The sequence below is a fragment of the Rhincodon typus genome, chromosome 25 (genome assembly GCF_021869965.1).
Source record: "Rhincodon typus isolate 14 chromosome 25, sRhiTyp1.1, whole genome shotgun sequence".
NCBI lineage: Eukaryota > Metazoa > Chordata > Chondrichthyes > Orectolobiformes > Rhincodontidae > Rhincodon > Rhincodon typus.
This window is the reverse complement of record NC_063356.1, coordinates 43481032-43503709: the sequence shown is the minus strand read 5'-3', so window position 1 is coordinate 43503709 and position 22678 is coordinate 43481032. Positions and strand designations below refer to the sequence as shown.

General features: G+C 44.8%; 1 protein-coding gene across 3 annotated transcripts in view; it reads left to right on the top strand.

Moving 5' to 3' along the window:
- The window catches only part of dram2b (DNA-damage regulated autophagy modulator 2b), a 79558-nt gene that overhangs the window by 24333 nt on the left and 32547 nt on the right, over window positions 1-22678 (top strand). For 2 of the 3 annotated variants that reach the window (XM_048612052.1, XM_048612051.1), the window contains exons 2-4: window positions 1701-1889; window positions 15622-15689; window positions 20510-20652. In XM_048612052.1, the coding sequence (XP_048468009.1) occupies window positions 1759-1889; window positions 15622-15689; window positions 20510-20652 (342 nt within the window). In that variant the 5' untranslated portion in view covers window positions 1701-1758. The remainder of the gene's footprint in view (window positions 1-1700; window positions 1890-15621; window positions 15690-20509; window positions 20653-22678) is intronic. The other variant, XM_048612053.1, reaches the window with a different exon arrangement.

The following is a 22678-nucleotide window of genomic DNA, read 5'->3' as shown; positions in this document are numbered from 1 at the left end:
GTGGGGATGCAGAGGAATAAAGCTGAGGCCTTTGCTGAGTACGGAGCATTCAGCATCGGAGAGCGGAAGTTTAGGAGGGATGGTGAATACCCGACAGGAGGTGGGGGGTATGGGGGAGGGGATGGAGTCAAAGGGAAGGGGTGGAGGAGAAGGTTCTAGAGGACCATGGGTAGTTTTGAGTTGTTGCATCTTGTGGGCCTTAATGCCTGAACGGAAAAGAAAATGTTTCTTGTTAGCATGACGAATGAGCTGGAAGGTGAGGTGGAACTGCGGAGTGGTGCAGCCCTAAGCCAGTGTGTTGTAATGCTGTTGGAGAGAAAGGTCGAGAGTGTGCACGTGAGGCCTAATTAGGGGCAGTCAGCGTGGCTTTGTGCAGTCGTGTCTTACTAATTTTGATTTTTGAGGAAGTGACAAAGGTGATCAATGAGGGTAGAGCACTGCATGTTGTTTACATGGATTTCAGTAAGGCTTTCGACAAAGTTCCTCCTGGTAGGCTTGTCCAGAAGATTAAGATGCATGGGATCCATGGTAACTTGACCATTTGGATTCAGAATTGGCTTGCCCATAGAAAGCAGAGGGAAGTGGTGGAAGGGGTATTTTTCAGGCTGGAGGTCAGTGACTAATGGTGACCCATACTGGGACCAATGCTGTTTGTGATTTATATGACTGACTTGGATGAAAATGTAGATGGGTGGGTTAGTAAGTTTGCAGACGACATAAAGATCGGGGGAGTTGTGGATAGTGTAGAAGCTTCACTGGAACACTACAGCAAACCAGAGACAGAGATGTTGTCCAGGGAACAGGGTGGTGCGTTAGAGTGGCAGGCAGCTGGAAGCAGTCACCCAGACTACTCTTTGTTTCCCCATTGCAGGTGAGACCACATTGTGAGCTGCTTAGGTTTGCTGCGGTGTTCCAGCGAAGCTCGGCACAAGCTGGAAGAACAACCACCTCACTTTCTGCTTGGGGACCCTGCAGCCCTCTGGACTCCATATCGAGTACAATAATTTTAGGGCCTAAACTCTCCCATGTCCTAGCCCCCTACCCCAAACACCAGGCCTTGTTATCACATAGCCTGCCATTACACATCCCCTGTTGTTAATCACTAACAGTCCCCATTAACAACTATTCACACTTCTAGCCAGATTGTTAACTCCTTTTGTCTGTCCAACTGCTCTTCTCTGTCTTTGGGCTCTATCCTATCGTTTACTCCCTAACCCCTCCCCCTCCCTACCTTCTGCATATGAACTGACATTTTCCCAGCCAGCGTCAATTCTGAGGAAGGGACACCGGACTCGAAACATTAAATCTGATTTATTTTTCTTCACAGATGCTGCCAGACCTGCTGAATTTTTTTCCAGCAACTTCTGTTTTTAGTCTTTGTTTGCATTTCTGCTGAGGGGGTGCCCAGGCTGCTCCACATCTCTTCACAGCCAGTTTACTTTGGCTGATGGAGAGTCATGGGACCGGGTGTGATGAGAGACATGCTGCTGGTTTCAGTGTGAAGCTGTTGATAGGGTTAAAGCGTTGGAAGGATGAAGATCTGTTTCCTGTGGGTGTGTGTGGGAGGGAAGGACGAGGAAGTGAAACTGGTGTTGTGCCTACAGTAAGCTGCTACAGAAGGAGCTGGTTCCCACTGTGTTATGTTGCTGTTTTGACTAGATGGTCTGACAGCCTGGCTGTCTGTCTGTTTATCCTTACAGACTGTGACTGGAGAATTGGAAACTAGGTGACAGGTCTTTCCCCTGAGGGCGAGCAGACATGTGGTGGTTCCAGCAGGGAATGAGCTTCTTTCCAGCTGCCCTGGTCGTCTGGTCAGCGGCTGCCTTCATCTTCTCCTTCATTACAGCTGCCCTGCTCCGGCATGTTGACCCATTGGTGCCTTACATCAGGTTAGTGAAACCAACGTCGTGCTGCAGCCCTAGAATTAGAAATAACGTTGTGCTTTGTGTGAGCGGGCCAGTCCTAGGCTGCCCACACTCACACAAACAGAAAGTGCTGGAGAAATTCAGCAGGTCCGGCAGAACCTGTAGGGAGAGAAAACAGAGTGAACGTTTCGAGTCAAGCTGGAGTTTCTCCAGCAATTTCTGATTTTGCTTCAGATCTTCAGTTCTTTTTGTTTTATCTTGTTCACTCATGCTCCCTGTTGTTCACACTACAGACACTGGACCTGTCTATCTGACCGTCCCATGTCAGTGAGCATCTCGCCAAAGGTCATTGACCTGAAACATGAAGTCTGTTTAATTGCTGAGAGTTTCCAGTGTCTCCCCTGTCTTATTGCAGCATTCCCCAGACAATACTTTGCCTCATAGAGTAGAATCCCTACAGTACCGACAGAAGCCATTCAGCCTGTTGAGTCTGCACCAACTCTACAAAGAGCATCCCACCCAGACCTAGTCCTCAAACCTGCATTTCCCATGGTCAATCCACTTAGCCTGTACATCCTGGTACACTACACTATTTAGCATGGCCAATCCACCTAACCTTTGCATCTTTGCACTGTGATACAGGGAGAACACGCAAACTGCACACAGTCACCTAAGGCTGGAATCGAACCCAGTCCCTGGCGCTGTGAGATAGTAGCACTAACCACTGAGCCCCCATGCCACCCTAAGGAAGGTGATACAGAAGCGGCCATTCAGTTACATGGTCACATCCCAGACATTTAACCTTCTGGAACTGCTATAGAGCCCGGCATTTGAGCTTTTTATGGCTGAGGTTATTCTGTACCTGCATCCAGATAAAATATAGCACTTCTAGACATTGCTGTCCACATCATAATTCACACCAAGTCGAGCTCACTAAACTATATTAGCTCCTGTTCAAACAAATATCAGTTTTAAAAAAAGTGTCATCAATGCTTTCAAACGTTGAAATGCTGGGCCTCCTTCCTACTACAATCCACCGGTATATGCACTCCTGCAATACTAGCCTTTTGAACAATTTGGATTTTATAGTCATTCCACCATTGCTGGCCGTGCTTTCATGGGCCTCAAGCTCTGGAATTCCTCCCTAACCTCTCTGTCTTTCTAACTTGTTTTCTGCCTTTGAGATACTTTTCACTATTTTTCACCAAAGGTTTGGTCTGATATGTTAAGCAACTTGATGTGTAATCTTAATTAATAATATTCCTGTTTAGAGTGTCTGGAGATGTTACTTTTTTTAAATTTTTAAAGCATATTCTAAAACATATTTAGCTAGTAAAGCATATTTGTTGCTGTTGCTTGGATGTTCCTGTATCAACTGACAGCAGAAAACACCAGTAAATAAGGTTGCCCAATGAAATAATCAGAGCATTTGATTAGATTTCAGGCAATAGTTTTCCAGTGGCAATGGAACTGTTTGAATCATTGCTGCCGAAGGATTTGACTTTAGTAAATGCAACAGGCCCAGTTTCTCCTGAATAATCCTTGGTTGATTGTGGAGGATTTGAATTGGGACTGGACAGCTGCAATCTGAACTTGTGTTTTTCTGTATGTTTGGATGAAGTCTTGGGCCTCTCCATAATGGATGCAACATCTGTGAGGAAGAGATAGTGGAGCAGCAAAAGGCCATTCATTTAAAACCTTGAGGATTTTTATTCATTTGTTGGATGTGGGCGTTGCTGGCTGCCCAGCATTTATTGCCCTCCCTAGTTGCCCTTGAGAAGGTAGTGCCTTCTTGAACTGCTGTAGTCCATCTGCAGACAAGACTATTAGAGAGGGAGTTCCAGGATTTTGACAGTGAAGGAACAACGACGTATTTCCTAGTTAGAATGGTGAGTGCCCGGGGGGATCTTGCAGGTGGTGGTGGTGTTCCCATGTAACTGCTGCCCTTTTCCTTCTAGATGGAAGTGGTCGTGGGTTTGGAAGCTGCTGTCTGAGGATCTTTGGTGAATTTCTGCAGTGCATCTTATAGATAGTACACACTGCTGCTACTGAGCATTGGTGGTCGAGGGAGTGGATGCTTGTGGATGTAGTGCCAGTCAAGCGGGCTGCTTTATCCTGGATGGTGTCAAGCTTCTTGAGTGTTTCGGAGCTGCACCCATCCAGGCAAGTGGGGAGTATTCCATCAAACTCCTGCCTTGTGCCTTGTAGATGGTGGGGAGTCAGGAGGTGAATTACTTGCCACAGTATTCCTGGCCTCTGACCTGCTCTTGTAGCCAATGGTTTATGTGGCAAGTCCAGTTGCATTTATGGTCAATGGTAAGCCCTCAGGACTTTGATAGTGGGGAAATTCAGTGATGGTAACATCATTGAATGTGAAGGTGTGGTTAGATTGTCTCTTTATTGGTGATGGTCATAGCCTGGCATTTGTGTGGCATGAATGTTACTTGTCAGTTGTCAGCCCAAGCCTGGATATTGTCCAGATCTTATTGCACTTGAACATGGACTCCTCAGTATCTGAGGAGTCATGAATGGGTGGAATATTGTGCATCTGACTGTCTGATGGAGGGAAGGTCATTGATGAAATAGTTGAAGATGGTTGGGCCTAGGCCCTGAGGAACTCCTGCTGAGATGATTGACGTCCAACAACCACAACCATCTTCCTATGTGCCAGGTATTACTCCAACCAGCGGAGAGTCTGTCCCCGATACCTGTTGATTCCAGTTTTGCTAGAGCTCCTTGACTCCACACTCAGTCAAATGCAGCCTTCACGTCAAGGGCTGTCACTCTCACCTCACCTCACCTTCAGCTCTTTTGTCCATGTTTGAACCAAGGCTGTAATGAGGTCAGGAACTGAGTGGCCCTGATGGAACCCAAACTGGGCGTCACTGAGCAGATTATTGCTGAACACGTGCTGCTTGATAGCACTGTTACTGACACCTTCCATCACTTTACTGATGATCGAGAATAGACTGATGAGGCAGTAATTGACCAGGTCAGATTTGTCCTGCTTTTTGTGTACAGGACATACCTGGGCAATTTTCCACATTTTCAGGAGGATGTCAGTGTTGTAACTGTATTGGAACAGCTTGGCTATGGGAGTAGGAAGTTGTGGAGCACAAGTCTTCAGTACTATTGCTGGAATGTTGTCGGGGCCCATGGCCTTTGCAGTATCCAGTGTTTCCAACCATTTCTTCATATCACGTGGAGTGATTTGAATTGGCTGGACACTGATATCCGTAATGTTGGGGGTCACTGTAGGAGGCCAGGATGGATCATCCACTCAGCACCTCTGGCTGAAGATTGCTGCGAATGCTTCAGCCTTATCTTTTGCACTGATGTGCTGGGCTCTTCCATCATTGAGGATGGGGATGTTTGTGGAGCCTCCTCCTCCAGTGCGTTTTTTAATTGCCCACCACCATTCCCGACTGGATGTGGCAGGACTGCAGAGCTTAAATCTGATCCATTTGTTGTGGGATCACTTAGCTCTGCCTGTCACCTGCTGCTTTCGCTGCTTTTAATGTTTGGCATGCAAGTAGTCCTGTTTGGTGGTTTCACCAGGTTGGCACCCCACTTTCAGGTATGCCTGGTGCTGCTCCTGGCACACCCTCCTGCACTCTCCATTGAACCAGGGTTGATCCCCTGGCTTGATGGTAATGGTTGAGTGGGTGATATGCCAGCCCATGAGGTTACAGATTGTGCTGGAGTACAATTCTGCTGTTGGTGGCCCACAGTGCCTCATGGATACCCAATGTTGAGTTGCTGGACCCGTCCGAAGTATGTCCCATTCAGCACGGTGATAGTGCCATGCAACACAAAGGAGGGTATTCTCAATGTGAAGGTGGGACTTTGTCTCCGCAAGGACTATACAATGGTCACTCTTACTGATATTATCATGGATGGATGTAAATGCAGCTGGCAGATTGGTAAGGATGAGGTCAAGTATCTTATTCCCACTTGTTGGTTCCCTCACCACCTGCCACAGACCCAGTCTAGCAGCTATGTCCTTTAGTCACTGAACAGCTCAATCAGTAGTACTGCTGCCGAGCCACTCTTGGTGGTGGACATTGAAATCCCCCACCCAGAGTACATTTTGTGTCTTTGCCATCCTCAGTGCTTCCTCCAAGTGCTGTTCAACATGGAGGAGTACCGATTTATAGCTGCTCGGCTGTAACCAGGCAACACAGTCTGGAATTGCTTCAAGTGTGATGCCATCTGAAGCACGGATTGTTCCTTATCATTTCATCTGTTTTCTTTTGTGTGATGACAGTAAATGTTTTTCAAAAACATAGTCAGACTAATACAAACTGACAAAAAGCAAAAGCTGAGGAAAGGGATAACTGGTCTGCCCCAAATAGGAAGCAAAACAAAACCAAACAGTAATGGAGACTGTTAAACACTTCCCTTCCTGTTAGACTGACAAGAGTTTAGGTCAAAAGTCTCTCTTCTATCCCACAAATCTTGCTGCCTTTCCATTATGTTCGGTCTGTCACATGTTTGTGTAATTTGTTTTTTGTCACTCTGATTTAATCTCTTTCTTCTTTCTCTGATTTCCATGTGTCTGTGTGTTCTCATCATTCTTCATCCATCTTACATAGAATGTACAACACAATCCATGGATTCTTGCCCAGGTGGATTAGGATCAAAAATTGTTGGCAAAACAATAGTTGAATAATGAGCTATTCTTTCATAAAATGTTGGCGTCGACTGTTTGTTTTGCGGTGCTGTGGGGTCCATGGAGCGTGTATGTATTGGGTGGGCACTTGCACTCCCTTTTCAGTTATCTTCTGTGTTTTTGGTGGCACTTCAGCCCCACGCTCCTGATCTTTGGGCACCTGGCGCAGAGGGGAGCGGGCAGGTCAGGGGATCTCTTCGTGGCTCTGCTCCTGGGCCTGGCCAAGCTGGCCATTGACAGGTCCAGGCAGTGGAGAGGGCCATAATTGCCGACTGCCTGCCCCTTTTCTTTGGCTACGTTTGTGCCAGAGTGTCCCTGGAGAATGAGCATGGAGTGTCCGCCGATACTCTCGATGTCTTCAGGAGAAGTGGGGGCACCGTGGGGTGTGGAGTGCTTTATTTCTCCCTCCAATTCCATTTTGATTTGATCCCTACCCTCCCCTTCACCTTTTTGTTCACAGAGGCATTGCCCCCAGAGAGCTCTGCTTGCTACTGGTTCTTTGGTCACACATGGGTGTTTTTACTGGTGGTAGGCTATCAAAAAAGTTATTTATACATCTGGCGTTTTTTACTCTGTCTCGCAAAAAAAATGTTGGCGTCACTGCCTAGACCAACATTTATTACCTGTCCCCTGTTGCCTTTTGAGAAGCTGGTGATGGGGCAGTTTCTTTGAACTGCTGCAGCCCATGTGATGTAGTTTAACCCACAATGCTCGTAGGGAGGGAGTTCCAGGATTTTGACCCAGTGATGCTGAAGGAATGGCGATTAAATTTCCAATTCAGAATGGGGAGTGGCTTATTTTAGGGGAACTTGCAGATGGAGGTGTTTATCTGTTGCCATTGTCCTAGATAGGGAAGGTGTTGTCAGGGAAACCTTGTTGAGTTATTGCAGTGTTATAGATGGTACGCACTGCTCCGCTATGTGTCAGTGGTGGAAGGAGCAAATGTTAAAGGTGGTAGCTAGGGTGCTGATCAAGGGAGATGATTTGTCGTGCATGATGTTGTTGTTGTATTCTGTCTCACTCCTGAGTTGTGCCTTTTGTGGATGAGTTTGGGGAGTTGGGAGGTGAATTACTCGCCTCAGAATTTGCGGTTGCAGCCACAGTGTTTGTTTGGCCTGTCCACTTCTTCAGTTTCTAGTCACTGATAACTCCCAGGATATTGATATTGGGGGCTTCAGTGACAGTAATACCATTGAATGTCAAAGGATGATGGTTACATTCTGTGTTGATAGAGATGGTCATCGTCTGGCGTTTGTGTGGCATAAATGTCATTTGCCACTTATCAGCCCAAACTTGGATGTTGTCCAGGTCTTGCTGCATTTGGACGTGGACTTTGTTGGTATCTGAGGAATTGTGAATGGTGCTGACCATTGTGCAATTATTGGCAAACATCCCCACTTCTGACCTAATGTTGGGGCGGATGATTGTTGAAGCAGTTGAAGATGAAAATGACTGTACTGAGAACACTGCACTTTGTGCTGACTGCTACCATCAGACTGTTTTCCCTCTGGTTTCCACTGACTCCAGTTTTGCTGGGGCTTCTTGATGCTATACTTGGCAAAGTGGCCTTATCAAAGGTGGTCATTCTGACCTCCTGGAGTTCAGACCTTTTTGTCCATGTTTGAACCAAAGCTGTAATGAGGTCAGAAGTTGAGTGGTCTTGATGGAACCCACAATGAGCGTCACATGGCAGGTTATTGCTGTGTAATTGCTTGGTAGCATGTTCAGCAGCACCTTCCATCGCTTTACTGATGGTCAGTTGACTGGCAGTAACTGGATTGGATTAATCCTGCGTTTCATGGGTAGGATCAGAGAGAGACAGTGGCATATGGGTTTTGTCACTGGATCTGGAGTAATCTGGGGGACCAGGCTAATTCTTTGGGCACTTTGATTTAAAACCCACCACAGCAGCTTGTGGAATTTAAATTTAGTTAATAAATCTGCATTATAAAGCTAATCTCGGTACTGGTGACCATGACATCTATCATTAATGTAAAAACCCATTTGCTCCAGGCCCATAGCAACGTGGTCGAAGCTTAACTGTCCTCTGAAATGGCCGAATGAGCCACACTGTTCGAGGGCCAATAGGTAATGGTCAACAAAAGTTGGTGACCTCCACATCCCATGAGTAGATTCTAGCATTGTAGCTGTATTTGAACAGTACTATTACTGGAGTGTTGTCATAGCCTTTACATTATCCAGCAACTTTAGCCACTTCTTGAGCGGAGTCAATCAAATCTGTAAAGTTGGGCATCTGTCCTGTTGGGGAGTTTTGGAGGGAGATCACATGACATTTCTGGCTGAACGTTGCTGCAGATGCTTCAGCCTCATCTTTTGCACTGATGTCTAGGCTCCTCCGTCATTGAGGATGGGGATATTTGTGAAGTCATCTCCTCCAGTGAGTTAATTGTCCATCACTTCATGTGACAGAGCTTAGATCTGATCTGTTGGTTGTGGGATTGTGGTAAATTTTGTGTATCAGCAGCTTTGAAGCAGTGCAGTGAGCAAGATTCATAATTTAATTAAAACCACTGGAATCTAAAATTATTTTTGGGAAGTTTTTTTGAAAGGGAAATTTGAGATTACGTCAACTGTAATGGGTTTAATTATAATTTTTGAGGGTAATAAGAAAATACCCGTCATGTGACCTGGAGTCCCTTGACCTGGAATCGTAGAGACAAGAGAGAAGCTAACATATATGAAAGCTGTGTATCTGGCAGACATAAAACTAAAGGCAGAGGACATTCAGTTTACATTGCAGGACTTCTGGCAGGTACTGTGTAAGCAGCCTTAGAAGATCTAAAACTCAAAGCTGTGTGAATTGCTTGGAGATGCTAAAGAGCTGGTCTTTCACCTGAAGTGGACTGACTACACACTGGGTGTTCGGTTAGCTGCTTGCTTAGAAGGGGATTTTGGAGAGTGACCACGTCCCAGCTGTTGTGATCCCAGAAAGGGAAGGTTTGTAGAAGTGTTTTAATTCATGCTTGTGATGTGGGCAACACTGGCTGAGCCAGCATTTATTCCTCATTCCTACCTTCCCTTGAGAAGCATGACCTCATTAGTGATAATTGTATCCGACAAACTCGGTGCAAGCTGTTATCAGATAGGTCTCCCCACTGACGCTGTGTGAATAAAATACCGAACATTATAGAACCATGTGGCTGCATAATACGTATTGCTTAAGTATCTTTGCTGTATCAACTACTCAAAGTCAAATTTAAGTTCTTATTTGAATTATCACTTGCCTTTTAAGTCATATTAAATTGGTGTTGGTAATGATTTGAGGTAAAGAAAAAGCTGCAAAAAGTGGAATTGTGTTAATTTCTTCTTTTGGGGGTTATTTGATTATTTTAGTTTATGGGTTTCCCACAGGGAATTAAACAGGGTCTCTTAGCCCCGTCTAGCACTTGCTGCTTATGCGTTTGGCGTGCAAGTAGTCCTGTTTGGTAGCTTCACCAGGTTGACCCCTTATTCTTCAGGTATGTCTGGTGCTGCTCCTGGCATGCACCCCCCCCCCCCCCGACACACACACACCAAGGATTGTGCAATGCTCACTGTTACTGTCAGGGACAGATGCCCCTGCAGCTGGTAGATTGGTAAGGATGGGGTCAAATATGATTTTTCCCTCTTGTTGGTTCCTTCACCACCTGCCACAGACCCAGTCTAGCAGCTATGTCCTTTAGGACCCGACCAGCTCAGTCGTGGTGGTACTGTTGAGTCACTGTAGTTGATGCGTTGTAAGGTCCTCACTCAGAATACATTCTCTGTTCTTGCCACCTTCAATGTGTTTGCCATGTGGTTTTCAACATGGAGGAGTACTAATTCATCAGCTGGAGGGGGGGAAGGGGGCTGTGTTGGCAGGTAACCAGCAGGAGGTTTCCTTGACCTGATGCTATGAGACTTCATGGAGTCTGGAGACAAAGCTAAAGACTCCCAGAGCAACTCCCTCCCAACCATATACCACGGTGCTGCCACCTCTGCTGGGTCTGTCCTTCCGCTGGGATAGGACATATCCAGAGATGGTGATGGTGGTGTCTGGGACATTGTCTGTAAGGTATGATTCTAGTTTGCTTGACTAGTCTGTGAGACAGCTCTCTCGCTACTAGCCCCTAGATGGTAATAAGGAGGACATTGCAGGGTTGACAATGCTGGGTTTGTCATTGTTAGCAGTGCTTAGGTTGATGCTGGGTTGTCCATCTGGTTTCACTTCTTTTTGAGTTTTCTGTCATGTTGGGTTACAACAGAGCTGTGGTGAGAGTGACTACCTTGACGTTAAGGTCACATTTTAACTGGGTACATCAAGGAGCCCTAGTAAAACTCGAGTTAATGGGAATTGGGAGAAAGCTGTCCACTGGTTAGAATCATTCCTGGCACATAGGAAGATGGTTCTGAGCTCAACTCCAGGACATCTCTGCAGGAGTTCCTCAGAGTAGTGTCCTAGGCCCAATCATCTTCAGCCGCTTCATCAATGACCTTCCATCATAAGGTTAGAACGTTTAGGGTCATTCACAACTTCTCATACTGAAGCAGTCCATGTCAAACACACCAAGATCTGAACAATAGCCATGTTTGGGTGCACTGTTGTTTGTCATTTACATAAACTAATTGGATGAGAATATAGGAGACATGGTTAGTAAGTTTGCAGGTATAGTGGACAGTGAAGAAGTAATCCAACGAGATTGTGATCAGCTGGGCCTGTGGGCTGAGGAATGGCAGATGGAGTTTAATTCAGGAAAATGCAAGGTGTTGACTTTTGGTAAGGCAAACCAGGGCTGGACTTATACGTTTAAAGATAGGGTCCTGGGGAATGTGTCGAATAGAACCCTACGGGTACATAGTTCCTTGAAAGTTGTGTCACAGGTAGACAGGGTGGTGAAGAAGGCATTTGGCACCCTTGCCTTCATTGGTCAGAGCACTGAGTGTAGGAGTTGGGATGTCAAGTTGTGCTGAGAGTAGTTCGTGTGTGGAATGAACTTCCAGAAGAAGTGGTAGACGCAGGTACAAGTTACAATGTTTAAGAGACATTTGGATAAGTACATGAATAAGAAAGGTTTGGAGGGATATGGGTCAAGCGCAGGCAGGTGGGACTAATTTAGTTTGGGATATGTTTGGTATGGACTGGTTGAACCAAAGGGTCTGTTTCTGTGTCATATGACTCTTTCTGTACAAGACATCGATGTGGCCACTTTTACATTACTGTGTATGATTCTGGTCTCCCTGCTGTAGGAAGGATGTTATTAAACCGGAAAGGGAGCAGAAAAGATTTACAAGGATGTAACTGAGACTGGAGGGTTTGAGTTATAAGGAGAGACTGGATATCTGGGACTGTCCCTAGAGCATACCTTTATAGAGGTTTATAAAATCATAAGAGGCATCGATAATGTGAATGGCTAAGGCCTTTTCCCCCATGGTAGGGGGGTCCAAAATGAGAGGGCATAGGCTTAAGGTGAGAGGGGAGGATTTAAAAGTGGTCTGAGGGGCAACATTTTCATACAGAGTGTAGTGCGTAAATGGAACGAGCTGCCAGAGGAAATGGCTGAGGCGAGTACAATTACATTTAAAAGATATTCGGACACGTACATGGATAGGAAAGGTTTAAAGGGATTTAGGGCAAATGGAACTAGTTCAGTTTAGGAAACCTGGTTGCCGGGGATGAGTTGGACCGAAGAGTCTGTTTCCATGCTGTATGACTCTAACTGGAAAGAACAAGTGCCAAACAATAACCATCTCCAATAGGAAAGAATCTAACCATTCCCTTTGACAGTCAATGGTATTATCATCACTGACTCCATCGCTATCAACGTTCTTGGAGTTACTATTGTCCAGAAACCCAACTGGTCTCCCCACATAAACACAGTGGCTACAAGAGCAGGCCAGAAGCTGGGAATACTGCGGCAAGTAACTCACCTCCTGACTCCTCAAAGCCTGTCCACCATCTACAAGGCACAAGTCAGGAGTGTGATGGAATACTCCCCACTTGCCTGGATGGGTGCAGCTCCAACAACACTCAAGGAGCTTGACACCATCCAGGACAAAGCAGCCCACTTGATTGGCACTGCATCCATAAGCATCCACTCCCTCCACCAACAACACTTAGCAGCAGCAGTAGCGTGTACTATCTACAAGATGCACTGCAGAAATTCACCAAAGATCCTCAGCACTTTCCAAACCCACAACCACTTCCATCTGGAAGGACAAGGGCAGCAGATGCAATGGTACACCACGACCTGCAAGTTCAACTCCGAGCAGCTCCCCGTCCTGACTTAGAAATATATCACTGTACCTTCACAGTCACTGGGTCAAAATCCTGGAATTCTCTCCCTAATGGCACTGTGGATCAACCGGCAGTGATTCAAGAAGGCAGATCACCATCACCTTTTCAAGGGCAACTAGGGACACGCAATAAATGCTGGTCTAGCCAGCAACATCCTCATCCCATGAATTAATTTCAAAAACCCCGAGTAGTTTGCTAGGCTGTTTAAGAGGAGAGTTAAAGTCAACCACCATACTGTGGGTGAGGAGTCTCATAAAGGCCAGACATTTCTGGTAACAATAAGAGGAGTTTCTGGTAATGTCACTGAATAAATAGTCCAGAGACCATGGCTAATGTTCTGCGGATGTAGTCGCAAATTCTGCCACGGCAGATGGTGAAATCTGAATTTGATTAACATTTGGAATTAGAAGCTAGCCTAATGGTTACTTTGTAACTACAGTAGATTGTTTTGGGGGGTAAAAAATATTTGGTTCATTCATGACCTTTAGGGATGGAAACTTCTGTCATGCCCTGGACGGGTCTGTGTGACTCCAGTCCCTCAGCAATGTGGTTGACTCTTAATTAGCTTTCTAGGTGTCTCCCAGGGGACAATCGGTTAAAGGGATACTGGGGATGGGCAACAAATACCAGCCTTGCTAGTGATTCCTACTCAATGGGCTGAAGGGCCTCTTCTGTCCTGTACGGTCTGTGTTTCTATAATAAAGTAAAAGGCAGATTTCTTCTCCTAAAGAGCATATTTGAATAAGATTGTTTTGTAAAACACACAATAGTTCATGATCATCATTACTGAAACTAGCTTTCAATTCCGCCTTTATAGATTGAATTTTATTAATTAATTTGAAATGTAAACGTCACCAGTTGCTGTGCTAGATTTGACTGTGGCAGTGTGCAGTCGGTCATGCAAGTAGCTTGTCGAGTTGGAGTTCTTTGAAACAGAAAGGATGGAAGGTTGACTTTCTCTGTATAGACTTTGAAAGAACATACAATAAAGTGCTGCATAATAAGAGCAGTGACCAAAACTAAAGTGGATTTAAAGTGCAGCAGCTTCACTGGTATTTGCGAAATTGGCTCGGGTATAGAAAGAAGAGAGTCACGGTGAAAGGTGGTTTCAGGCTGGAAGAAAGCGCAGAATGATGATTCCCGGGGATTGCTGTAAGGGCACTGCTGTGCTCTTTTTTGATATCGATCAAAGGCCTGGATAGGGGTATAAACTTCTTAATTGCAGAGTTTACACATGGCACAAAACTTTGGAAATGTTCTAAATAATGAGGAGGGTAGTAACCAAGTTCAGGGGGATACAGACACACCTAGTGAAATGGGCAGACGTGTGGCAGATGTAGTTTAATACAATATCTATGAAGTGAAATAATTTGATCTCGAAGGATGTGGATAAACAGTATAAATGGAATAATGCAGTTTTAAAAACCTACAGGAACTGGGAGATTTGCTGCTGTCTACTACGAATCTTTGAAGGGAGCATTAAAAGTTGAGAAATCCGTTTAAAACAAACAAAGTGTATGGAAGCCTTGGGAGCGGTGGGTTTGAATTGAGAGTAGACAAAATTGCTGGCCACTGAATGGGGTGGTGGAGACACCATTGAACCCATCATTGTTACTGAGATCATCTGAGAGCAGTGAGGCTGAACTAGTTTGAAACACCACACTGCCAACCTCTGAGCTTCAAACTCCACACCACCTGGATCTAACAGGATGTGAAACTTCAACATCTGGCAGTGCTTAAAATAATCCTGAGGCATGTGGCTAATAAAAACTTATCGGTACACTCTCAAGTTCTGTCTTCCAGTTTACAATGATGTAGATTGATCAGACTCTTTCTCTTGTGGCACAGCACTATTCTCTAATTACCCAGTGTAAACTCTTCATTGTAATGCACATTAGATCACTGGTTATTGGGAGAGCTGGGTATAATAACTGGGGTCTTGGGCGCAAACGTTTTACACTGTACAAACAGACAGGCTATTAATGGCAACAGAAATAAAATATGGCAGATGCTGGAAATCTGAAACACAAAGCAAGCTGGGAGTACTCAGCAGGCCCCTGCAAAGAGTGAGTTAATGTTTTAGGTCAAAAACGTTTCATCAGACCAGACTATTAATGAGTGTGAAAGGTTTGAGTTATAAGGAGGGCCTTTACAGGCTGGGACTTTTGTTTGCTGGAGCGTAGGAGGCTGAGGGGTGACCTTATAGAGACCTATAAAATCATGAGAAGCGTAGATAAGGTAGATAGCTAACAGCTTTTCCCCACGGCAGGGGAGTGTAACAACTAGAGGGCATAGGATTAACGTGAGAGGGGAGAGATACAAAAGGGTCTAGAGGGGCATTTTTCTCCACACAGAGGGTAGTGAGTGTCTGAAACAGGCTGCAAGAGGTAGTGGTGGAAGTGAGTACAATTTTGTCATTTAAGAAACGTTTGGACAGGTACATGGATGGGATAGGTGGGGGGTTGGGCAGTGGGTATGGACCAAATGCAGGCAAATGGGGCTAGATTAATTGTGAAAACTAGGAGGCAAGGACAAATTGGGGCAAAGGGCCTGTTTCCATGGTGTAAACCTCTATGACTTGCTAATTTATTTCTGGTTCTGTTAGTTTGTCTGGACAATGTGCTGCTGCCCTACATTGTTAGTTCCTATATGATGCATTTGAAGCGATGATACCTGCTTGGTGATGCACTAACTCATTTCATCAAACAGACGGTGTGTCATCTTTGTGTCTGTCTCTGTCTGTCTCTCTCTGTCTAGTGGCAGTTCCAGTTGGAGCCAAGTTCTCATCACCTTATGTTTATCCCTCACAGTGACACCGGCACAACTCCACCTGAGCGATGCGTGTTTGGGATCATGTTGAGTATTTCTGCTTTCCTAGGTAAGGACTGAGTGTTTTCTTCATTAAAATTCTCTTGTATAAAGAGCTCTCAGGTGCTTTCATCCTGCATATTTTAATTGGAAGTTTGGAATGATAATGGGGGTGGGAATATGGTGAATGTGGTTAACCCTTTAAGTGCTCCCTTACAAATAAAAGGTCAATTTACTTATACCTGCCTTGTAATGAAGGGAGATTTCACCACTCTTGCTGAATGTTTTGTTAGTCACCTCATTATCCTGCTCTGATGCTTTGGGATCACTGATCAGGAAGGCACTATGTCCCGTATCAGAGGAATGGGATTATGGCTGAAGTTTTTAAATCGGTTCACTGTCGCTGATGTTCCCTCAAGGATAAGGTGTGATGACCCATGTGTGAAGGATAAACAGAATGTGAATCAGAATCGCACAGTTTGTGGGCTTCAGATTTCATGGTAGTACCAGCATAATGGTTCACCCTACTTCCTCACTGCTGTCTTCATTTTCTATTCATTTTGTGGGATGAGGATGTTGCTAGACAAGCTAGCATTTAATGCCCATCCCAGAGGGCAGTTAAGAGTCACCCATATTGCTGTGGGTCTGGAGACCAAACCAGATAAGGATGGCAGTTTCCTTCCCTAAAAGATATTAATGAACCAGATGGATTTTTCCAACAATTGACAATTGATTCATGGTCATCATTGGACCTATAATTTGAATTCCACCATCTGCCATGGCGAGATTTGAACTTGGGTCCCCAGAATATTATCTGAGTCTCTGGATTAACAATCCACTGCTAATACCACTCGGCCATTGCTTCCCCTCTGGTCCACCCTTACTGCGTGCCATGGCGCACAGCCCCTCTTCACCAATGGGCAAACTCCAGCCACTGAGGAGGCAGTGATGTGAGGAATTGCCCATCCTATGTGCCCTCTTCTGGGTGAACTGGGTCTCTTTGTCCTGCAGGAGGAAGTGCAGAGTTAGTGACTACTTTGGGGAACCAAAATTGTAGGTGAATGGTCACAGAAGGACTTGCAGAATGGAGCCTTCATCATATTAAGGCCAGAATTGTTCACCACCTTCTTGGAACATTTTGATCGTGCACCTGATCACCTGGCATGAGCACTTTATCAGTTCAGTTCTTTGAAATTTAAAAAGTAATTTAAAAGAAGGACAGGCGTTTTTGGAAAATATGCAAGTGCGATGCAGGATTTGGTAACTCGAACATGAGCAAAATGCTGCAGATGCTGAAATAAGGACGGAACATGCTGGAAATACTCAGCAGTTGTGAGAAAAACCAAGGTAATGTTTCAGGTCAAAAACAAAGTTGCTGGAAAAGCTCAGCAGGTCTGGCAGCATCTGTGAAGGAGAAAACAGAGTTAACATTTCAGGTCCGGTGACACTTCCTCAGAACTGATGGTGGCTGGGAAAATGTCAGTTTATATGCAGAAAATAGGGAGGTGGGTGGGGTAGGGAGTAAACGATAGGATAGAGCCCAAAGAGAGAGAGAGACCGTTGAACAGACAAAGGAGTTGCTAACGATCAGACTGGGAGAATGAATAGTTGTTAATGGGGACTGTTAGTGACTAACAACAGGGAGTGTGTAATGGCAGGCTATGTGGTAACAAGGCCTGGTGTGTGGGGTGGGGGGCTGGGACATGGGAGAGTTTTTAGGCCCTAAAATTATTGAACTCCATATTGAGTCTGGAGGGCATCCACAGTTCTTTTGGTTTTTAATGTTTCAGGTCGATGACCTGAACGGAGATCCAGCAATAAACAAAAGGGGTTAAAATATGTGCATTAACCATCATTTTCCAGTCCCTTTCAATTCTGAAGAAGAGTCTTGGTGAGTTACTACAGTGAATCTTGTATATGGTGCACATTACTGCCACTGTGTGTCAATAATTAATGAAGTGAATGCTGAAGGTGATGGATGTGGTCCCAATCAAGTGGCTGTTTTGTTCTGGATGGTGTCAAGCTTCTGAGTGTTGCTGGAGCTGCACCCATCCAGGCAAGTGGGGGGTATTCCATCACACACCTGATTTTATATCTTGTTGATGGTGGACAGGCTCTGGGAAGTCATGAGGTGAGTTACTCGCTGAAGAATCTCCAGTCCCTGACCTAACCCTTGTAACAGCAGCATTTACATGGATTAGTCCAGTTCAGTTTGTAGTTAATGTTGAGTGTGGTGATGGTCAAGCTATCTCTGTTTTTGGATAACGAGAGCTCCCCTTCACCACATTTTCTCCTCCTGTTCCCTGAGGTTGAAGCATGAAGACCCAATGCTGATGGCTGCGACAAGTGGACATGTGGGAGCTCACTCACGTCTCCTCCATATAACTAATCATTAGGGTGTACCGTTGATGCACAATTCAACCTCCCAAGACCCAAATGTTCTTAACTCTGCCTTTTAGGCCCTTCACCCATATTTCAATCCCTGCTTGACCTTCCCCATGACAGACTCCCACCCCCAGGCTGGTATGATGCTTGACCCTTCACTAACACATTGCTACCTTGACCACTGTCATCAGGAAATGTCACCGTCCACCCAGTCCACCTACACCTCACACTTCCCATTCTTTATAGCCTCCAGAAACTTCGGGCAGAAAGTGTGTGCAAAGGGCTGGAGACTGAGAGGGGAAAATTTATCAGATGGAGTATAATGTAGGAAAATGTGAAGTTCATTTTGTTGTAAAGAAATGAAAAGCAACATTAATGAAGCAAGTTTACAGAATGTTACAGTACAGAGGGATCTGGATGTCCTTGTATGAATCGTACAAATGTCAATGTGCAGGTACAGTTTTCAAGGCAAATGGAATTTTACTTTTAATGGAAAAGGGTGGGGAATAAAAGTAGGAAATTTTGTTACAACTGGTCAGGTCATTGGTAAGACTGCACCCAGAGTAATACCAGAGTACTATACTCGTTAACCCAGAGTACTATGTATGGTTCTGTTCTCCCTTTAATTTGGAGGGATAGGCTTTCATGGGAAACAGTTTAGTGAAGGTTCACTCATGTTACCTGGGAAGCATGTGAGGAAAGATTGAGCAGGTTGGGCCTATACTTATTGGAATTTAGAGGAATGGGCATTGACCTTATTGGAACCACTAAGATTCTTAGGGGCATAAAACAAAGATCTGCAGATGCTGGTAATCCTAAGCAAAAACTGAAATTGATGGTGAAACTCGGCAGATCTGACAGCATCTGTGGAGCGAAAGCAGAGTTAACGTTTTTGAGTCTAGTGATCCTGAAGAAGGTTCTGGTGAAGGGTCACTGGACTCTAAAACATTAACTCTGCTTTCTCACCACAGATGCTGCCAGACCTACTGAGTTTCTTCTTCAGTTAGATTTTGAGGGGACTTGACAGGATGAATGCTGCAAGGATGTTTGCCCTTGTTGTGGGGAGAAGAGAATCTAAAACTATGGGGTACGGTATCAAAACAAGTGTTAAGACAGAAATGATAAGGATTGTTAGCCTTTGAAATTCTCTGTTCAGTGAGGCTGGGTAATCAAATACATTCGGTAAGCTAAGTTTGACAAACTTTTGCAGGAAAGTGGAGTTAATGCCACAGTCACACAGCTGTGTCTTACTGAATACGGGCTGAATGATTTCCTTCTGCACCTATTACATTTGAGGGTTTGATGAAAATGAACGTAGGCAGGAAATAAGTGGTTTTGTGCTGGTGTGAGTATGAGGGATGACTTTTAAGTCACTAGGTTTGTTTAACAAACCGATGAACACAGAACAGGAATAGGCCACTTTGCCCTTTGAGCCTGCTCCATACAGTTTTATAGAGTTGTACAGCATGGAAACAGACCCTTCAGTCCAACCAGTCCATGCTGAACATAATCCCAAACTACACTAGTCCACCTGCCTGCTCCAGGCCCATATCCCTCCAAACGTTTCTTAATCATGTACTTATCCAAATGTCTTTTAAATGTTGTAACTGTACCTGCATTCATCACTTCCTCAGGAAGTTCACTCTACACATGAACCACTCTCTGTGTTAGGCTGAGCCCCTCATGTCCTCCTCAAGTCTCTCTCCTCTCACCTTAAAAATGTGCCCCTAGTTTTGAACTCCCCCCACCGTAGGGAAAAGACATCTACCATTAACCCTGTCTATACCCCTCATGGTTTTATAAACCTCTATAAGGTCACCTCTTGACCTCCTACACTCCAGTGAAAAAGTCCCAGCCTATACAGCCTTTCTTTATAGATCAAACCTTCCAGACCCAGCAACATCCTGGTAAATCTCTTCTGAATCCTCTCAAGCTTAATAATATCCTTCCTATAACAGGGTGACCAGAACTTCACCATAGTACTCCAGAAGAGGCCTCACCAATGCCCTGTACCTTAACGTGACGACCAAACTTCTATACTCAAAGGTTTGAGAAATGAAGGTGCTAAACGCCTTTTCAACCAACCTGTCTAGAAGTGATGCAAGCTTCGAAGAATTATGTAGCTGAACGCCTAGGTCCATCATTCAATAAGATCATAGCTGATCTGATTTTAACCTCAGTTCTACATCCCGTTACATCCCCTTGTTCATCAACAATCTACCTTCCTCCGCCTTAAAAAAAAAAGTAAAGGTTTGCATCAACTGCCTTTTGGAGAAGGGTATTCCAAAGAATTATAACGCGCTGAGAGAAAAAAAAAGTTTCCTCATTCCTATCTATTAAAGTACCAATAATGGGATTTAAATTAATGTTCTGTGGCTTAATTCTGGATGATTAGTCCACAACCTAACCACTGTACTTGATTGCACCTTACCACTTAAATTGAAGTCAAAGAACTTGAACCTTGCAGTTTGACCTCTGATGTCTCTTGTTCCCTTCCTTTTGCAGGTTTGGTGACAATGTATGTGCGATACAAACAGGTAGAGGCTCTAACCCAGGAGGAGGAAAACATCATCATCAGACTGAATAGGATAGGCCTGTTGCTGGGTCTTATTAGCTGCCTGGGGCTCTGTATCGTAGCAAACTTCCAGGTAAAGGTTCATCTGTGTGGTGTTTCTGAGCAGAGTGATGACTGAGAGGGAGGAGGAATGGCGTGATAGGTAAAAACTGAAGATGTTAAAATTAACCAAACTGAGAGGGCTGAAAAAACCTCAGGGATTTCTCCTACAAGTGGGATAAACTCCACAATCTTACCTTTCTGCACTGTCTCCATCAAACACTCCCAGGACAGGGATGGCACGGTGTTAGATACAGAGTAAAGCTTTCTCTACTCATTTAAACAGCATGTGAAGGGTGCTGTACTAATTTAAACAGAAGGTCAAGGTATCTCTACTCTTACCTGAAAGTAATGCTCATGCTATTCTTTTACCCTGAAAGTAAAGCTTCATCTACTTTTCTAAGCTAAAAGTAAAGCTCACTCAAGACCGTCCCCAAACACTTCCAGGACAGGTACCGCACAGCATTAGATACAGAGTAAAGCTGCCTCTACTCTTAAACTGAAAGTAAACCTTTCTCAACACTGTCACCATCAAACACTCCCAGGACAGGGACAGCATGTGTTTCAGACTTGCTGCGTCGGGGGATTAGTGGTTCCTGTCAATGACTAACATGTCTATGGCGTTGGTGATGGCCCAGTTGCTGTGTTATCACAGTGGCATCAGGCACGTTCTCTTCACTCATCCACAGCCTTTAACCTTTAGCTATCTGCTTTTAATTGGCAGTCATTCATCTATTGGTATAAATAGGTAAATTCTCATCTGTAGGATTGTCTTTTCATTAGAAATCCCTGAGGATTGTTTCCTAAGATTGTGGTTTAATGTTGCTTAAATCTTTCTACTGATCACACTGGCTGTACATTGACTGTTCATTTTTCAGCCTCGGTAGAGTTTGTTCTGTTCTGTCTGGTCAAAGCACTTTGTTGTGTGAAGTGCTTTGAGGCAGATGGAGGTTCTGAAAGCTTCTATTGTAAATGCAAGTTCTTTTTCCAATGAAGCTTCGAGACAGAGGAGTGAACTCTTCACCTGGTAATGTAAATCATAGGACAGAAAGCAGTCAGCCAGGGGATTGAATGGTCATCGCCTGGTTTACAAACCATTGTACATGGGTATTAATTTGCCTAGTGCTACATCTCTCAGTAATTATTGCCCTTGGCCCACAGTGTAGACCAGAACTGCAATCTGCCAATGTGGTCCTCTTGAGGAAGCTGGTTCCTTCAGTTCGTTCATGAGAATGTGAGAATTCTGTGCTCTCCAAGTTCAGAGAAGCTAACAGCTTGTGTGAAATTCTTACAGTATCGCAAGGCAATGTAAGATATTGTACATTGTCAGTATTAGCAGTTGCCCTGTGATTTGTGCAGGGATGGGCAATTCTCCCGTCGTTGATGGTGATATGGTCCCTGCTGCGTTGGCTGAGCCAGTGACGCCTATCACTTGGGAATGTGGCTTCCTGGTGAGCCTGACTTACCAACTCTGGCTGGATATCGTAACATTTCTTCACCCAGAGAGTGGGGAGCCTGTGGAATTCTGTCACAGAAAGCAGTTGAGGCCTTGAATGTTTTCAAGAGTTTGATATAGTTCTTAAGGCCTAAAGGATCAAGGGGTTTGGGGAGAAAGCAGGAACAAGGGTCTGAATTGGTAGATCAGTTGTGGCCATATTGAATGGTGGAGCAGGCTTGAAGGACTAAATAGGCCTAGTTAAAAACCAAAAGAGCTGTGGATGCTGGGAGTCAGAAATAAAAACAAAAATTGCTGGAAAAGCTCAACAGGTCTGGCAGCATCTGTGAAGAGAAACCAGAGTTAACATTTCGGGTCCAGTGACCCTTCCTCAGAACTGGCCTAGTCTTCTCTGCTCTAATGAAAACAATTCGAGCCTATTTAGTCTCTCCTTGTAGCTCAATTTCTCCAGCCCAGGCAACACCCTGGTGAACCTCCTCTGTACCCACTCTAGTGCTATCACATCCTTCCTGTAGTGAGGTGACCTGAACTGCTCACAATACTCCAGCTGTGGCCTGACCAACATTCTGTACAACTCCAACATTTCCTTATAAAAACCAAAAGA